Here is a 19,508-nt window from a genome sequence, read left to right on the forward strand (position 1 = left end):
AAAAAGGTGGGGCTGAAAGGGGTCAAAAAAGAGGGGGGGAGGGGAGGTACGGGAGATCTACTGGAGAGCGAGGCTAATGCTAAATAAGCAGAAATATATAAACTAAATAAACGGAAAGCACATTATGAAGAAGCAGAAATATATGAGCTAAATAACCAGATAGCACAAATAGCAGATAGCAATTAATCCAAGGGAGCCTTGGGATGAATTCACGGATAAAGAGTGTACAGTATCTCGCTTGCTGAAATAAGGCTGTGAGGTCAGCTGTGAAGCAGAAGGCAGGTCGACAGGACCCTGGCAGGTCAGTGTTGAGTGCGTTGCGTAGGGCAGGGTCTAGATAGGAGGTCGACCGTCTGAGATGATAGCCCTGAGCAATTATTGCTAAGACCCAGTGGTCCAAGGTGATTGATTGCCATATGTTGTTGAAATGGCATAACCGTCCTCCCACTGGTATGTGTGGTAATGGAATCTGGCTGCTGCTCTCTACGCGAGAGTCAAAAGCCAGAAGCAGGGCCCGGCTGGGATGCTGTCTGTGGCTTTTGTTTTCGGGTCTGACGAGACTGTGATTTGAGGAATGGTCTTGCAGAACGACATCTGGCTGTTGGCGGGTAGGACTTCTTTGGTGTGTAGAAAGACTTTTTAGAGTCCATTCCTCAAATCACAATCTCGTCAGACCTGAAAACAAAAGCCACAGACAGCACCCCAGCCGGGCCCTGCTTCTGGCTTTTGACTCTCGCGTAGAGAGCAGCAGCCAGATTCCATTACCACACATACCAGTGGGAGGACGGTTATGCCATTTCAACAACATATGGCAATCAATCACCTTGGACCACTGGGTCTTAGCAATAATTGCTCAGGGCTATCATCTCAGACGGTCGACCTCCTATCTAGACCCTGCCCTACGCAACGCACTCAACACTGACCTGCCAGGGTCCTGTCGACCTGCCTTCTGCTTCACAGCTGACCTCACAGCCTTATTTGGAAGGATAATCCGAAGGTAACAGAGAGAGCTGTTTGAGAGTCTCATGATGGTCCTTTAATTCAGCCACTCTTTTGAATCTGCTCACCAAAGAGATTGTCTCCTATATAGGGAAGGTCAGACAACCTATCTTGGATTTCCGGTCGAAGGTCTGAAGACTTGAGCCAAGCCCATCGTCTCGCTGAAATAGCTGCTGCAGATACTCTGGTTGCAGTGTCGAAGATGTCATAACATGATCTGAGCTCATGTTTTCCTGCCTCCAAACCCTTGTTAATTAGGGTGTGGAGTTGTTCTGGAAGTGACTGAGGCATGGAGGTTGTCAACTCCTGCATCTTCTTAAAAATGACCCTATTATATTGGGTCATATAGAGTTGGTAAGTGGAAATTCGTAGGATCAACATTGATCCTTGAACGACTTGGCGACCAATGGTATCTAAAAACTTCTGTTCCTTGCCAGAGGGAAAGAAGTGTGAGGTTTCGATCTTTTGGCTCTCTTTTGCGCAGATTCAACCACCACAGATTGGTGATCCAACTGAGGCTTTTGAAAGCTTGGAGCTGACTGCACTAAATAGGTAGAGTCAGTTTTCCTCTGGACTGGTGCAATGGAGCCAGGATGTTCCCAGTTCTTCTTGAGGAGATCTAGAAGAACTTGGTGGATAGGGATGGAGGTGATTTCCTTGGGCGCATCCAGGAATTGAAGCAACTCCATCATTTGATGTCTGTCGTCCTGTTCCGTTAGTAATTGGAAGGGGACCAATTCAGACATTTCCTTCACAAAATTTATGAAAGAAAGGTTCTCTGGAGGAGAACGCTTTCTACTCTCAGTGGGTGAAGGAGGTGATGGCAAGTCATCTGTGTCTGGTGAGGAATCATCAGTCCAGGTATCATAAGGATCAACACCTGTCCCTCTAGGAACTGGAGAGGGACAGGGGAGTTGGATACCTGAAGGTCCTGGTCTAGGCTCCGAAGGCATCGAAGGAATAACCGGAGGCACCGATGAAAGCAATGAAGGCCCCGACGCAGGCATTGAGGGCATCGGTGGATGGCGCCGATGGAGGTATCGGCATCGATCTCAATGGCTGAGGCAGAACTCCTGATGGAAGAATGCGGAACGGTGTTTCTCCTCCTGATGATAAAGTAAGCGGTGAGGGCACCGGAGCCATCGGTGACCCGGGGTCCATCGGTGGAAAAGCGGCTATAAGCGCTTCCATTCTGGATAGCAGCGGTGCCAAAGCTGCTGGAATCGGGTCAGTAGCCGGTTCCACTATCGGTACCGATGTCGGTGCCGGGGGAACCTGGAGTCGGTGCATCGCCTTGTCGATGGCCTCCTGAACCATCCGGTCCAGTTCTTCTCAGAGACCTGGAGCAAGCAGCCCCGGCTCCAGAACAGAAGAAGGAGGCGGAGGGACCACCGTTAAAGGCAGAGTAGCGGCTCCCGATGCCCTGTCTGGCGAGGAGTGCCTCGGTGACCCGGTCGCCGAAAAGGTCGGTGCCTTTTCTGGACGGGGTTTCTTCGACGGCAGCTCGGACAATGGCGAGGTCGATGGTTTCGCTCCCTCGATGGTCTGAGATTTTCGATGCCAGTGGCGATGTTTCTCTTTACGATCCCCTCGGTCCTGAGGGGGAGAAGAGGGTGTCGAAGGCCGAGAAGTTGTCGATGCTGGACGTTCACCGGTCGGTGGTCGATGCTGGCGCGACGTTGACGGTGCCGGTTCAGAAGACGTCGATGCAATGGACGGAGTCGGGGTTTGAGCATGGAAGAGAAGTCCCATCTTTTCCATTCTGGCCTTGCGACCTTTTGGTGTCATTAGGGCACATTTGGTGCAGGTCAAGACATCATGCTCTTGTCCAAGACACATTACACAGACTTTATGAGGGTCTGTAATGGACATGGTACGAGTACAGTCCGGGCACCGATGGAACCCCGACGCCATGGCCATAGAAAAATATCGAGCCGTGGTATGGTCAACAGCCAGTAGGCCGCGAGGGCTAAACTCGACAGCATTCGATGGAAAACGGGTAAAAACTTACCGGAGTACCGCAGACTGAAAAAGTTAACGGAGGGACCCCTGTGGGGCAATTTAACTTTTAATAATTCCGTGAGGAAAATTCCTGTCAGGAATCCTTGCAAAGCTCCTTAACCACGTGGCTACTGCTGTGCGGAAAAAAGAAGACTAAAGAGGGACCCCTGCTGGCTGCAGGGTTAGTGCCATGCTGGGCATGCCCCAGTAGGGGCCAGTCAAAGTTCTAGAAACTTTGACAAAAGTGTTCCGTGACTGGGCTCCATTCTGTGATGTCACCCACATGTGTTATGTTGATGGAGGAGAATGTGGACCCCTTGCCCGAGGAGGAGTTGGCGCTACCTGTGAGGGTAAACCCCCACAGGTCCCTACCGTCGGGAGGCGAAGCTGAACTAATGCAGGGGCCGGCTGGAGCTTCACCAATACCAACCCTGTTCCCCGCGGGTTGAGCCTTTGGTGCGTGGGACCGGCTGGTCTTAGGTGGACCCCTGTGACAACGGTGGAAACACAGCTGGAAGCAGTGACGATGATCAGCCCACGGTCGGAAGCCAGAGAGTCGCCGATAGCCAGTCTGAGGTCAGAAGCCATAAGAGTTACCGAAGCCAGTCCGAGGTCAGAAGCCAGAAGATCCATCCGAAGGAACTGGAGGATGGGAACTGGAGCAGGAGCAGGACTCGGAAGGTAGGAACAGGACTCAGAAGGCAGGAACAGGACTCAGAAGGCAGGAACAGGAACCACGAAGCACAGCAGGCCTCACTAAAGTGAGCAGACGGCCCTTTAAGGATCGGCAGGAGGTGCAGCCGAGCGGCTATGGAGGCCCTGACCGGGAGCAGGCTGCTGATGGCGTCAGGCCGCTGCCTGATGCTGCTATGGAGGAACTGGAATTCTTCCCCACGGCCACGGAGCGCGGTGCAAGACTGGCGGCAGGAGCCACGAACACGGAGGAGGCAGGACGCTTGTGGAGAGAGCATCTCCCTGCTGCCGCGCGGCCTCAGACAATTGCTCCAGCACCGGAAACGGAGGTGAGGAGATGGAAATGGATATGGTGTTGGTAAATATGCATGTGGTGGTGGCACTGGTGCTGGTGCATATGCATGTGGTGATAGCACTGGTATACCTTTATTTTCATGGTGACATAATACTTTATATAGTGCAATGTTAAATACCTGATGAAATAACTCCATGTCTATTTCAGCTTCTGCCTTCCAAGAATTTTCATCTGAAAAGGGAAAAAAGAAATGGCACTGTTTAAAAAATGCATTTTTATGCGTCTACAAGAGCAGGCTGCTCCTTGGACTCATGTGCTATCATACTGACCAGAAACATTCTCCTGGAAGAACACTTTTGCTCCCTTGAGGAAATTCTTGCCAATAAGGAAGACCTCGTCCTCCCCCTTTGCTGAGCAGCTGTGCAGGCTTTTCTTCAGGATCTCTGGTACACCTGCAGGCTGAGCTACAGGGAGACGGAGAATGCAAAATTTAATACAGAGAAACAGACGTTTGGCCCAAGAATTTTTTTTTTCTTGAATTTAGTCCTGGCTGTAAGTACAGTCCAATATATTATAATTCAAAAGTAATCACCACCAGTTTTGAAAGAGCTGAAGAGCTCGTAACCTGACCTTACGAAAAACCATATACACTGAATTTCCATAATCAACACTCATCAAAATGAATGTTTGTACAATTGTTTGAAAATCACTTTGTTCTAGAAACAGTCTCAATTGGCGCAGTTGTCTCAGTTTAAAATATCCCCCTGATAAAACAGAGTGTAATCCCATATTCCGGACCTTTGCCTGAATTCAATATTTATTCCATTAATAACAGAGATCCTGGAGAATCACAGAGTTTCTGTCTTACCCAAATTGAGAGTCAGAGCATTATTCTTCAGCCATATACCTTCTTATTTATCTACCCTTTAAGAATCAGATATCTTCCCTTCCTGTACCTCCAAGTATAACTTTACTTTAATTAAATATGCCTACTCTTGCATTTTTATTGATGTCATGATTGGCAACAAAAGATTTTTGCAAAGATTTTCTATCACTAATTAACTTCTCATTTCTCTGTTTTAAGTAGGATTCCTGAATAAAACCAATATACAATTTTAGTCTTGTAAAGTTTTTAAATAAAAGCTTCTTTATGGGGACAATTAAACCTCTCACAACGATCTGACCTTGAGCAAGGTACAAAGTTAGACTGTAAAACTTCTGGAGACAGCGAAAATATCCTCTGAATCTGAAAGTAATCCGCTTTACCTGTTCATACCAAGATCAGTCCAGACTGCTGGGTTATGCCTCCCTTCCAGCAGATGGAGTCAGAGAAAAGCTGAAAGGCACCCCCTATATAACCTGGTGTGCCACCTGCGATCCCTCAGTATTTCTCTGACTTCAGCAGATCTTATCTAAATTGGGAAGGGTTCTTCTAACAGTTTTGATTAAAACTAAGGGGAGAATCCTTTGACTAGATCAATTTCAAAAGGATAAAAACCCCCCCAAAAAACAGCTTGTTGAAAGGACACAGGCAGGTGAGGCAGGGAATTGCCCTACAGCCTTTTCCCGGAGATTTTTTTCCCTGACCCGGTGAGCTACAGGGGAGGATTTACCGGTAGGCCGGTCACTCTCTCCCTTTCTTGCCAATTAAGAGAAGTAACATTCCTCTGAGGCAACGCTTTCACAGAGAAGTAAAATTCCTCTGGCGGACGATTGGTCTGGTGGCTCAGGGAGGTTGTTCCCCTGTTTTTGGAGGGCTGATTAAAACTAGTAAAAAAAAAAAATTATATATATATATATATATATATATATATATATATATATATATATATATATATATTTATAGGAAGAGAGTGCGAGCAATACATAAAAGCAGTTTCTGTAATTTTAAAGCGCACCTTTTCTTCGGCCCTAGCCTGCCTCGATCTCCTGGGCCTCCGGAGCGGGTGGCATGTCACCCAGCTAATTTGCGCGCTTTCTGTATGTCGCGGGGGACTGTTTGTGTTGCATGTGGAGAGCCGGGGTACCGGCTCTCCCGTGAAAGCCTCTGCTCCCGGTGTATTTCCAGGGGCGAGGGGCCTTCGCAGCGGGAAATTTCTGGCTGGGGATCAGCCCCGCCGTGCCCAAGGGGACATCGGAGCGAGCAGTCTGCTCGGAGGCAGAGGCCCGGCACGAGAGCGGCGGCCATCTTGCCTCCCTCGGACCCCGATGCGGATTCAGTGGGGCATTAAGCCCTCAAAGTCGGAGCAATTCGCAGCCAGTCTCGACCCCTCCCCCAAATTTGCCAACCGGGGGGGGGGGGGGCCTTAAAGAGGCAACACCCATTTTCCTCTCAGTTTGTTTTGCTTCTACATAAGGCTTATGTAGAAGCTGAAGCTGACTGGGAAAGCCAGTCTCCTGCCCAGACTAAGTTTTTTAAGGCCTCGGCAGACGAGGAGAGACCTGGACCGCGGACATCCCGCGCTATCCTGGGGGATGGGCTATCCATTCCTCTTCCAACTGCGGATCCGATAACTCAGGACCCCTCCACTCCTGATGTGAGCGATGATGTGGACAGTGCCGCTCCGGTGGAGGGGGATGATCCGCAGGTGCTCCGTTTGTTCCGCAAGGAGGAACTGGACCCGTTGAATTCCCATGTGCTTCAGGAGCTAGAGATCCTAGTACCACAGGCGATACCGGACTTTCACTGGGAGACTCGGTATTATCGGGGCTTCGAGCTCCGCCTCAAACCTTTCCTTTCCATCCCAAGCTTTTCCAGCTCGTGTCCCAGGAATGGGATACCCCTGAAGCCACCCTGCAGGTCAGCAGAGCCATGGAAAAGCTTTATCCGCTCCCTAATGAGTCTCTGGATCTTCTTAAAATTCCTAAAGTGGACTCGGCAGTCACGGCTATTGCCAAACATACTACTATTCCTGTTACAGGAGGCACAGCATTCAAGGACCTCCAGGATAGGAAGCTGGAAGTTTTGCTTAAGCGGAGTTTTGAAGTGTCAGCTTTGGGAGTACAGGCCGCTGCCTGCAGCAGCCTTATGCAGAGGGCTACTCTCCGTTGGGTTCAACAGATGCTTACGGCCCAGGACCTTCCTCCGGGGGAAGCTGAGCAAGCGAACCGCATGGAATCTGCGGTGGCCTATATGGCAGATGCTTTGTATGATCTCCTCCGCACCTTTGCCCGCACTATGTCTTTGGCGGTTTCCGCAAGGCGGCTGCTATGGCTCTGTAACTGGTCGGCGGATGCCTCCTCTAAGTCACAGCTAGGTTCCTTTCCTTTCCGGGGCAAGCTTCTATTTGGAGATGAGCTCGAGCAGCGTATTTGGGCATTGGGAGACAACAAGGTTTACAAGCTTCCGGAAGACAAGCCCAGAGCAATTCGCTCACCCGGCACATTTAGGGGTCGTTTTCGAGGGCAACGCTGTTTCCGCTCCAGCAGGGGTTCTTCCTCCTACGTCCCTCGGCAGACGTCCATAAGGTCTCAGGCATGGGTGCATTCCTTTCGTGGCAGGCGGCCTCAGCACTCTGGAGCCTCTCATGCCTTCGCCAACAACAAAGCTCCCCAATGAAGGGGTACCGGCCCATTCCTCAGTTCCGGAGATCGGGGGGGCGACTCTTCCGGTTTCGCGAGGAATGGTTCAAGATAACCTCAGACCAGTGGGTTCTAAACATTATAAATCACGGTTACGCTTTGGATTTTGCACGACCCCTTCGCGATCTGTTTCTAGTATCTCCCAGTGGGTCTCAGACGAAGCAGCAAGTGGTTCTTCAAACACTGTCTCGGTTGGAGGCTCTGGGATCCATTGTTTCGGTTCCCTCAGCCGAGCGTCGGACCGGTCGCTACTCCATTTACTTCGTAGTTCCCAAGGAGGGCTCGTTCCGACCAATATTGGATTTGAAGCAGGTCAACAGGGCGTTGCGAATCCCTCGGTTTTGTATGGAGACATTGGGATCCGTCATTGCGGCTGTCCACAAAGGCGAATTTTTTGTTTCTTTGGATCTGACAGAGGCTTACCTCCACATAGGAATCCAGGAATACAATCAGAGGTTCCTACGGTTCATGATCCTGGGGCAGCATTACCAGTTTCGTGCCCTACCCTTTGGGCTGGCGACGGCTCCGAGGGTTTTCACCAAGGTGATGGTTGGTGGTAGTAGCGAGCCTTCGGCGAGAAGGGATATTGGTGCATCCCTACTTGGACGAATGGCTCATCCGAGTGAAGTCGGAAGAGCTCTGCGAGAACGCAGTACAATCAGTTTTGGGTCAGCTGCATTCCCTAGACTGGGTTGTCAATTATGCCAAGAGCCAGCTGGTTTATTTATTTATTTATTTTATACCATACTGGGTCAGACCAAGGGTCCATCAAGCTCAGCATCCTGTTTCCAACAATGGCCAATCCAGGCCATAAGAACCTGGCAAGTACCCAAAAACTAAGCCTATTCCATGTTATCGCTGCTAGTAATAGCAGTGGCTATATTGTAAGTCAGCTTAATTAATAGCAGGTAATGGACTTCTCTCCAAGAACTTATCCAATCCTTTTTTTTAAACACAGCTATACTAACTGCACTAACCACATCCTCTGGCGACAAATTCCAGAGTTTAATTGTGCGCTGAGTAAAAAAGAACTTTCTCTGATTAGATTTAAATGTGCCACATGCTAACTTCATGGAGTGCCCCCTAGTCTTTCTATTATCCAAAAGAGTAAATAACCGATTCACATCTACCCGTTCTAGACCTCTCATGATTTTAAACACCTCTATCATATCCCCCCTCAGCCGTCTCTTCTCCAAGCTGAAAAGTTCTAACCTCTTTAGTCTTTCCTCATAGGGGAACTGTTCCATTACCCTTATCATTTTGGTTGCCCTTCTCTGTACCTTCTCCATCGCAATTATATCTTTTTTGAGATGCGGCGACCAGAATTGTACACAGTATTCAAGGTGTGGTCTAACCATGGAGCGATACAGAGGCATTATGACATTTTCCGTTTTATTCACCATTCCCTTTCTAATAATTCCCAACATTGTTTGCTTTTTTGACTGCCACAGGAGTCCCGCAGCAGTCCCAGGTGTTAGAATTTCTGGTAGCACGTTTCGACACCAGTATGGGCAAGGTTCCCTGCCTCTGATGAGGATGGAGTGGCTAATGTCTCAGGTGCGGCGCCTGTTGGCTCTTCCCATACCCATGGTGAGGGACTACTTGCAGGTTCTTGGTTTTATGGCATCTACCCTGGAGTTGGTTCCTTGGGCTTTTGCTCATATGAGACCTTTGCAGAGGGCGCTACTTTCTTGTTGGGACCCCAAGTCGGAAGAGTTCCAACTGCCGTTACCACTCCTCAAACCGGCCAGGTCCAGTCTAGATTGGTGGTTGATCCCGGATCACTTGCTTCGAGGCATGGATCTGGAGCCTCCTCAATGGATAATCGTGATGACGGATGCCAGCCTGACAGGTTGGGTGGCAGTCTGTCAGTAGCGATCGGCACAGGGCTTTTGGACGCTGGCGCAGACCAAGTTGTCCATCAATCGCTTGGAAACCAGGGCGGTACGCTTGGCGCAGTGCCATTTCTTCCACTGGTTCACCACTGTGTCTCGCCCCAAGAGATTTGCCGGGCAGCCACTTGGAAATCTTTGCACACATTTGCTAAGCATTACCGCTTGGATGTTCGGGATCCGAAGGTGGATTCTTTTGGCAGCAGTGTGCTTCGAGCAGGACTCTCCAGGTCCCACCCCTTTTAGGGCAGCTTGGGTACATCCCAGCAGTCTGGACTGATCCTGGTACGTACAGGGAAAGGAAAATTAGTTTTTACTTGTTAATTTTCATTCCTGTAGTACCAAGGATCAGTCCAGACGCCCACCCATAGGCAGGAGAGTCCGCTCGGCTACTTGCATTTTCTCTTTGCAGATTTTTTCAGAACCTACACACCTATGCGACATAGTTCTTTTTGTCACAAGTTTATAGTTTTTTCAGAGGTTACTGTTTGACTTGATCTAGTCATTGGTTGTTTACCATATTTTACATTCATTCTGCTTTGATATTGATTATACTGAGGGATCACAGGTGGCACGCCAGGTTATATGGGGGGTGCCTTTCAGCTTTTCTCTGACTCCATCTGCTGGAAGGGAGGCATAACCCAGCAGTCTGGACTGATCCTTGGTACTACAGGAATGAAAATTAACAGGTAAGAACTAATTTTCCTTTGCTGTCCTGAAAGGCAGACTATAAATACACAAATCTGCTCTCCTAATTCCCCACTCAAGATTCTACAGCTACAGTTTTTCAAAACTGCAGTAATCTTCATGGAGCAATTGAGTCATCCACATGATAGAAAAACTTATATACGGTATTTGTGATGTTCCCACTTCCCTATCTATAAAAAAAAATGTCGGCAGAAAAAAAACATACAGCCTAGCTAGTTTGTTCATCTGCCCAATTAATCTGGTTTTACAATTCCCATCACTCCCTCTGAGATACCCTGTGTTTATCCCATGATTTCTTGAATTCAGATACTGTTTTTATCTCCACCACTTCCACTGGGAGGCTGTTCCGTGCATCCACCACCCTTTCCATAAAGAAATATTTCCTCATCCCATAAGCCCTTGTTCTAGAGCTTCCTTTCCTTTGAAAGAGGCTCACCTGTTGGGCTTGGAAACCTTGGAAGTTTTAATTGTCTCTGTCATATCTTCCCTTTCCTTTAGAGTATATGTCCTCATATGCTTTAGAACAAAGACCACTGATCATTTTAGTAACCACCCTCTGGACTGATTCCAACCAGTTTATATCCTTTGGAAGGTGCAGTCTCCAGAACTGTACACAGTATTCTAAATGAGGTCTCACCAGGAACCTATACAGGAGTGATATCACCTTTCTTTTTCTGTTGACCATTCTTTTCCCCATACAGACAAGCATCTTTCTTATTTTTGCCGTCGCTTTATCCACCTGTTTGGCCAACTTAAGATCAGATACAATCCCCCCAGATCCCATTCTTTTGTGCTTAGAAGAATTTCACCCCCAATATTGTACCTCTTCCTTGGGTTTTTGCAATCTAAATGCATAACTCTGCATTTTTTTTTTTTATCAATAAAGCTCAGCTGCCAGACCTTAAACCTTTCCTTGAGCTTTACTAGATCCCTCCATTCATTTTCCATGCTCCCCTCCTCTGGTCATCAGGAAGGAAAAAAAAGTATCTAAAATTCAGAAAGTGTCTAAAAAACATGCTTTTTCTCCCAAGCATCTGACCTTTAGTTTTACTTTTATTATTTTTGTTTTATCACCTGGTTCACTTTGTTTTATTTGCTTAAAGTTTTAAGTTATTTTTTTATCTTGGTTTTTTAATATTGTTTGTAATGTTTGCCTTAATTTTGAAAAGAAAATTGGTTCTTACCTGCTAATTTTCGTTCCTGTAGTATCACAGATCAGACTAGACTCCTGGGTTTTGCATCCCTGCTGGCAGATGGTGACGAGAAAGTTTTACTGACACTGCAGGTGGTACTCAGGATTGTGTACCACCTGACGGACTGGAGGTGGTACAAAATCCTGAGTACCACCTGCAGTCCCTCAGTATTGACCTGTACCCAAGCCAGAATACTATATTTCTAAATAACCACTTAATTGTCAACTAATTCTTAACTTCCTCCAAGAACTGGAGGATGGTAATCTCTTTAAGAAGTCTAATGCAAAACCAATAGCTTGAACCCAACTGACAACTCTGCATTCCACGCCAAGAACAGAATGAGTGGATGAGTCTCCTTCTCCATAGACTGGGTGGGTTCTGGACTGATCTGTGGTACTAAAGGAATAAAAATTAACAGGTAAGAAACAATTTTCCTTTCCCTGTTCATACCCAAATCAGTCCAGACTCCTGGGATGTACCTAAGCTCCCTAACCAGGGTGGGACCTGGAGAGTCCTGCTCGCAGAACACGCTCATCAAAGGTCTTGGAAGCTAGATCCCTGACATGCAAATGACAGTGCCTGGTGAAAATGTGCCACTTCCAAGTCACTGCCCTACAAATCTCCTGTGGAGAAACCTGCTGAGCTTCGGCCCACTAGGCTGCCTGAGATCACATCGAGTGGGCTCTCAAACCTTCAGGGACCAGTTGATCCTTAGTTATATAAGTCGAACCAATCGCCTCCTTAAGCCAACACGCAATAGAGGCTTTAAGAGGCTTGACAACCTCTCTTCAATCCACTCCACAAAACAAACAGGTGATCCGACCTTCTAAAGTCATTAGTCACCTTCAGATACTTCAACAAGGCTCGCCGCACATCCAAGAGCCTAAGTTTCCTTGTGTGAGGTATAGAGGAGTCCAACTCAGGAAAAGCTGGGAACTCCACCATCTGATTCACATGAAACGCTGATACTACCTTAGGCAAAAAGGAAGAAAAGGATCCCGGCAAGACAAAGCCTGTTTCTCTTAGCTGAACACATAGCCACCAGGAAAACTACCTTAAGGTTTAAGTCCTTAAGAGTTGCTCTCCTTAGCAGCTCGAAGGGAACCTCACACAAATCTCTGAGCACGAGATTAAAGTTCCAGGATGGGCAAACTCTCCTTACCAGCAGACGCAAATTCTTTGCCCACCAGAGAAAACGTATGACATCTGGATATGTGGACAGAGGATAACTGTCAACCTACCTGCTTTTAAACCCTAAAAGAGTTAAAAGCCAGACCCTTGAATAAACCCTCCTGAAGAAAAGCAAAATATGAGACACCATAGCTTTGAGAATTTGTACAGCATTAGTGATACACCAGGCCTCAAAAACCTTCCAGACTCGCACATACGACAGAGATATGGACTTTCACCTAGCCTGTAAAGAGTGGCAGTTACTGCTTCCAGATATCCCCTGCATTTTATGTATTTTTGATGTATTTATTGCACCCCTGTTTATTTGTAAACCAGCATGTTGTGATCATTTCATGAATGCTGGTATATAAAAACCTTAAATAAATAAATAAATAAATAAATAAATAAATAAAATAACATAACATTTTAAACGTCGCCTCTCAAAAGCCAGGCTGCTAGACAAAAGTGTGCCAACTGATCTGAAATTACTGGGCCCTGACGAAGAAGATTCACTAGATGGCCGAAGTACAGTGTGTTGCGTCGGAGGTGGGTACTTGGGCCGAGCTGGGGTTGACGCAACCCGTAGGTGAGGACCTACGGGTCCCCACCGTCGACAGGTGGAGTGGGCTGAAGGTAGAGGCCGCTGGAGCTTCACCTATACCAACCCTCGTTCCCCGCGGGTTGAGCATTTGGGTACTGGGGCCGGCAGGACTTAGGTGAGCCTCAAGGTTGGTTACAAGAGAAGTTGGTTCAGCCCAGAGGCAGCAGACGATAGGTGACGTAGTCCTACCCTGGACTGGGTACGGTACTGGAACTCTGGCACCAATGGAACGGAGATTTGCTGGAGGCACTTGAGCAAAGGTAGGTCGAAGCCTAATAAGTCAACGTCCAGGGAGTAGGCTAGGAGAGACGTCAATGACAGGCTTGGATCAGGGCCGGCGGCAAAACAGAGGTCGTGGCAAGCAATGCTGAGTTCTGATCATGGAGAAATCAATAGCGTAGTCAATCAAGGCAATGGTCTGATCACGAAGAAATCAATAGCGTAGTCAATCAAGGCAATGATCTGATCACGGAGAAGTCAATAGCGTAGTCAGGCATAGCAGAGGTCTAGGTCTAGGTCTGGGTCTGGAGGTAGGCATTGGCATAGTCAGGAGTAGCGAAGGTCTGGGTCTGGAGATAGGTGAAGTGTAGTCAAACAAAGCAAGGTCGATATCCGTACAGTCAGTCCAAAACATAGGGCAGGAACGAGGAAGACAGGAACCGGGAACGATGAAGATCTGTAACAGGCATAGAGAGGATTCTCTAATAGCAACGAGTACTCGAATAGCGAGGAGACCTATTGCAAAGGCAACGCTAGGAAGCGGAGCATGAGCTTAAATACACTTGAGGGTTTGACGTCATCATCCAGCGCCGCGGCCAAGTTTCTGCCGCAGGCCCTTCATGAGGATCAGTGGTGCGCAAGCGTGCACCTAAGGAGGGGCACGGCATGCGTAGTGGCGCCTCTCCATGGGCCACACGGAGAGGCCCAACGAGCAATGGCATCTTGGCCTGCAACACTGGAGACCATGGCACAGCCGGAGGCACCGGAGGCGGCCTAAGGTCGGAACTGGTAGCCCACCATCACTAGCAAGGAGGAACCAGGAGCTGGAGTCTGTGTAAGAAGGTGAGAGGGCCGCGCCGCAGGTCTGCCGCGGATGGCACGCGTAACATAGTGGTCTGTCTACGGCCATGTTGACAAGATCAGCAAACCAAGGTCAGCGTAGCCACTCCAGCGCCACCAGAATTACATTGCCTGGGTGTCTCTCTATCTGTCGCAACACCTTGCTTACCATGGAGGAAAGATGTAAAGTAGAATGTTCTGAGGCTAAGGGACAACCAAAGCATCGACACCCTCCGCTCTGTGCTCTCTTCACTTACTGAAAATCCAGAAAGCCTTGGCATTCCAATGAGTTGCCATGAGATCCACTTGAGGATGGCCTGACACTTGCAGATGAGCTGCACTGCCGACTTCAATAGCTCCTACTTTCCAGGGTCCAATACCCCACAACTCAGAAAATCCGCTTGCACGTTGTCGACAGACACCTGCGATGTGTGACACTGCTATCCTCTCCAAGTGTTGCTCTGCCCAGAGAATCAACTCCTGAGCCTCCTGGGCTACTGTTGCGTTCGTGCCTGTTCTCGCCCTCGCTCCATCCTCTCTACCTTTGTGGCGACTTCCTTCGGGTCTGATGGACAGATGCTGCCGTGGCTTCTCCTCGCCACTTCTCCCTGGAATCCCCGGGCTGGCCTGACACTGCGGATCCACCATGTTCCTGATGATGTAAAGGTGCGCACTCCAGAGTTTGTACCGGCAAGGGTGCGAACCTTGGGGGCATCCCCCCGTAGTGACGTCATCCGTTTCCAACTTAAAAGGTTTTTGCTTGCAACTACAAATCGAGTTAGCGAGGGGGATAACTCTCTCACTGCTGCTCTGCCTCCTCAACTTACCTAGGGGTACCCGCTCCTCTTGGGCCCCACTCTCAGATTGCTAAGATGGGATCTGGTACTAGCTACTTGAGGGCCTACGTCCCTGAATGCTCAGAAGACTCCTTACTGCCTGGAAGCGATCGCAGATGTGAACACTGAGTTCTATTACAGATAGGAACCGGTACTCGCTTCACTAGGGCCTGTGTTCCTAATCTCCGAAGACTCTCTTCTGTCTAAGACGTTATCGCAGGTACGGAGATCGTGAGTTATTATTGCAGATAGGAACTGGTACTCGCTCCATGAGGGCCCATGTTCCTAAAACCCTTCATAGACTCTCTTCTATTCCAGAAGCCATCACATACACAGATATTGTGAGTTCTCATTCCAGACTGCATATAGGAACCAGTACTCGCCTATGGCTCCTGTTCCTGAATATACTGAAGACTCTCTGTTGCATAGAAGCCATTACAGATATCTACAATTGTGAGCGTATCATCTGCTACTGGTTATGTATCCAGCATACCCTGTCTACTCGCTACCTATAGTCTCTCTCTACAGCTCAGCAACACAGAGATCGCAATTCCAGTATTTGAGGGGCTTCAGCCCTGCTGGGCACATCAGCTCACTACTGCTACCTCTGGTGGTTCTACTTCCTGTCCAATAAAGAATTATCTGTGTTTGTCTCCATACTCCAGCCTAGCCAGTGGTCCCTCTCAGGATATCCTCCTGAGGGCGCTGTCATCTGCCATCGGCCCAAGGGTTCACCAATTTCCGTTAGGTGTTTATTCCTTACACTACTAGAGTGGTATCATACAGACTGCCACTCTGTGGGAAGCCAACCCACAACAGATCATTAATTCCGCCTACGGAGTATTACAAATTGCTAGCTCCTCCCCTGTGGCGAGGTGACTCATAACAGATTGCTAAACTCCCTAGTGGATTATACAAGTTGCTAACTCCGCCCCTCTGAGGGAGTAGATCTATAACAAACTGCTAACTCCGCCCATCTGGGGGAGCGGATTTATAACAGATTGCTAACTCCCAAGCGGATTTATAATAGCTACTGCCCGACTCTTGGTTCCTTCTTGCTGGTTGATATAGGCCACCATCGTCGCATTATCTGACAGGACTCTTACTGACCATCCTCTCAATAATGGCAGAAAGGCAAGTAAAGTGAAACATACCACTCTGGTCTCTAAATGATTGATAGACCAAGAAGCCTCCTCCTTGAAACACCAGCCCTGCGCTGACTGACGCTGACACATCACCCTCCCAACTGGACAAGCTGGCATCGATGGTAAGAATCACCCAATCTAGAACTTCTAGTTCCATACCACGCTCCAGATTGTTCAAAGGAGCCACCATGATAGACTGTCCCTGCTGACCCCCTCAAGCAGAAGGGGAAGATGAAACTCCTCCGACAGCAGATTACACCGGGAGAGAAGACCTCTCTGAAGAGGTCGCATTTGCACGCTCTTCCTAGTCACCAACTCAAACTTTGAAGCCATAGAGCCCAGGACCTGAAAATAAACAGACTCTGGGCCCCACCAGTTCCAACAACCGATGAATCTGCCCCGCAGGTTCAGCATCCTCTCCTCTCCTCCATGAGGAACACTCTGCAACCCTGTGTATCAAAGCGAGCCCCCAGATACTCCAGGGACTGCGAGGGAACAAGGTGGCTCTTTGCCAGGTTCACCACCCAGCTGAGAGATTCTAGGCACAAAGGAAAATTAGTTTCTTACCTGATAATTTTCGTTCCTGTAGTACCAAGGATCAGTCCAGGACACCTGGGTTGTGACCCCGCACCAGTAGATGGAGACAGATTAAAATTTGTGGGCGGAGCCATATATGCTCCTGTGCCAGTCACAGCCCCTCAGTCATACGTAATGTCAAAGTAGACAAAAAACAGAACAACCAAACTAAATAACTAACCTTAACAGGGAGCCATTCAAGGACCCCAAACCGGAACAGAACCCCAAAACGAGGGAGCAAAGCAATAACCGGAATAGTTAACAAAAGAGATGAGCGGACTCTCCGATTCTTCACAACAGCACGGGCGGGATCCTGGACTGATCCTTGGTACTACAGGAACGAAAATTATCAGGTAAGAAACTAATTTTCCTTTCCCTGTACGTACCAGGATCAGTCCAGGACACCTGGGATGTACCAGAGCTAAATTACCGAGGGTGGGAAGCAGAGAGTCCCGCTCGGAGTACCCCTCTCTCCAAAACCCCCGGAATCCGCAGCCTGAACATCCAACCGATAGTGTCTAATGAAGGTATGTAAGGACTTCCAGGTAGCTGCCCTACAAATCTCTTGAGGCGAAACCTGAGAAGATTCCGCCCAAGACGCAGCATGAGCTCTTGTCGAATGAGCCCTAAGACCGTTCGGAATAGGCTTTCCTCGTAACACGTACGCTGAGCCGATGGCCTCTTTAAGCCACCGTGCGATTGTCGTCCTGGAAGCCGGACCTCCTTTCTTTGGGCCCGAGAATAGAACAAAGAGATGATCCGACACCCGGAAAGGGTTAGTGACTTCTAGATAACGGAGGAGAACCCTCCGCACATCCAACTTCCGCAATTCTTTCCATTGCGGGTCCGAATATTCAGCACCTGTGAAAGCAGGAAGCTCAATAGACTGGTTCAAATGAAACGGTGACACCACTTTTGGCAAAAAAGACGGAACCGTCCGCAGGGAAACTCCCGTATCTGAAATCCGCAGGAATGGCTCCCGACAAGACAAAGCCTGTAATTCCGAGACTCTCCGAGCCGAGGTAATCGCAACCAGGAAAACGGTCTTTAAAGTAAGATCCTTAATAGTAGACCGTTTTAAGGGTTCGAACGGAGCCGTAGACAAAGAAGAAAGGACCCAATTAAGATTCCAGGAGGAACATGGATGATGTAGTGGTGGACGAAGATGTTTAGCCCCCCGAAGAAAACGAGAGACATCGGATGCAGGGCCAGAAAGGAACCGCGAACCTTACCCCGCAGACAACCAATCGCCGCCACTTGTACACGAAGGGTACTACAAGAAAGCCCTTTGGCTAGACCGGCCTGAAGAAAAGCCAGAATATCAGAGACGGAAGCGGAAATGGGATCTAGCCCTCGGCTGATACACCACTCCTCAAAAAACTACCCAGACACGTACATAAGCCAAGGACGTAGACTGCTTTCTGGACCGCAGTAACGTGGCTACCACCGCATCTGAATAGCCTTTTTTCTTTAGACGTTGCATCTCAAAAGCCATGCCGCGAGACAGAAGTGATCCGCATCCTCCAAACAAACGGGGCACCTGACGAAGAAGCCCCGGAAACCCCTGTAGCCGAAGGGGAGCATCCACCGACAGCTGAACGAGATCCGCCAAACCAAGGGCGCCGTGGCCACTCCAGCGCTACCATGATCACGTTGGACGGGTGCAACTCTATGCGCCTTAAGATCTTGCCTATCATTGGCCACGGAGGGAATACGTACAACAACACGTTGGTTGGCCAAGGAAGAACCAGCGCATCGACGCCCTCGGCACCTCGCTCCCGACGTCGACTGTAAAACAGAGGAGCCTTCGCGTTGTGCCACGTGGCCATCAGGTCCATGTGGGGCAGCCCCCACCGATCGCAAATGAGATGAAAGGCATCTTCCATCAGCTCCCATTCTCCGGGGTCGAGGTGGTGTCGACTGAGGAAGTCCGCCTGAACATTGTCGACCCCGGCTATGTGAGATGCTGCTATGGAGTTGAGATGGCACTCTGCCCAACTCATCAGAAGCTTTGCCTCTTCCGCCACAAGTGGACTTCTTGTCCCTCCTTGGCGATTGATGTATGATACTGTTGTTGCATTGTCCGACAACACACGGACCGCCTTCCCTTGGACCAACGGGAGGAAGGCTTGCAGAGCCAGGCGCACCGCTCTGGTTTCCAGACGGTTGATGGACCACTGCGACTGGACGGAGGACCATCGGCCCTGTACCGACTTGTCTAGGCAGACCGCTCCCCAACCGGAGAGACTGGCATCCGTCGTCACCACTGTCCAGTCGGGGACCAACAGAGACACTCCGCAAAAGAGATGGCCCGGATCGAGCCACCAGTGAAGACTCTCCCGCGCCTGAGTCGTGAGTGGAAGTGGTAGGTGGAACTCTTCTGATACCGGCTTCCATCGGGAGAGCAACGCAAATTGTAAGGGTCGCAGATGAGCAAAAGCCCAAGGAACCAACGCCAGTGTGGACGCCATAGATCCCAGAACCGTCAGATAATCGCGAACCAGCGGCAGCTGAAGACTTAATAATCGACGCACTTGACACTGAAGCTTGCGTGCACGATCCGCGGACAGAAAAACCTTGCCCTGCTTCGTGTCGAAAAGAGCTCCCAGGTATTCCAAGGACTGGGTAGGAACAAGCTGACTCTTGTTGAGATTGACAACCCAACCTAAGGTCTGCAACAACTGGAGGACTCTGGCCACCGCCTGACGGCAACGGGTCTCGGACTTGGCCCGAATCAGCCAATCGTCCAAGTAGGAGG

General features: G+C 49.1%; 1 protein-coding gene across 6 annotated transcripts in view; it reads right to left on the minus strand.

The window, feature by feature from the left end:
• NFAT5 (nuclear factor of activated T cells 5) overlaps positions 1-19,508 on the minus strand; it is an 852,247-nt gene that overhangs the window by 343,851 nt on the left and 488,888 nt on the right. For all 6 annotated transcript variants that reach the window (XM_029608296.1, XM_029608298.1, XM_029608295.1 and 3 more), the window contains 2 exons: positions 4,318-4,452; positions 4,167-4,219 (listed from right to left, as the gene is read on the minus strand). In XM_029608296.1, the coding sequence (XP_029464156.1) occupies positions 4,167-4,219; positions 4,318-4,452 (188 nt within the window). The remainder of the gene's footprint in view (positions 1-4,166; positions 4,220-4,317; positions 4,453-19,508) is intronic.

Source organism: Rhinatrema bivittatum, chromosome 7 (genome assembly GCF_901001135.1).
Source record: "Rhinatrema bivittatum chromosome 7, aRhiBiv1.1, whole genome shotgun sequence".
Lineage (NCBI taxonomy): Eukaryota > Metazoa > Chordata > Amphibia > Gymnophiona > Rhinatrematidae > Rhinatrema > Rhinatrema bivittatum.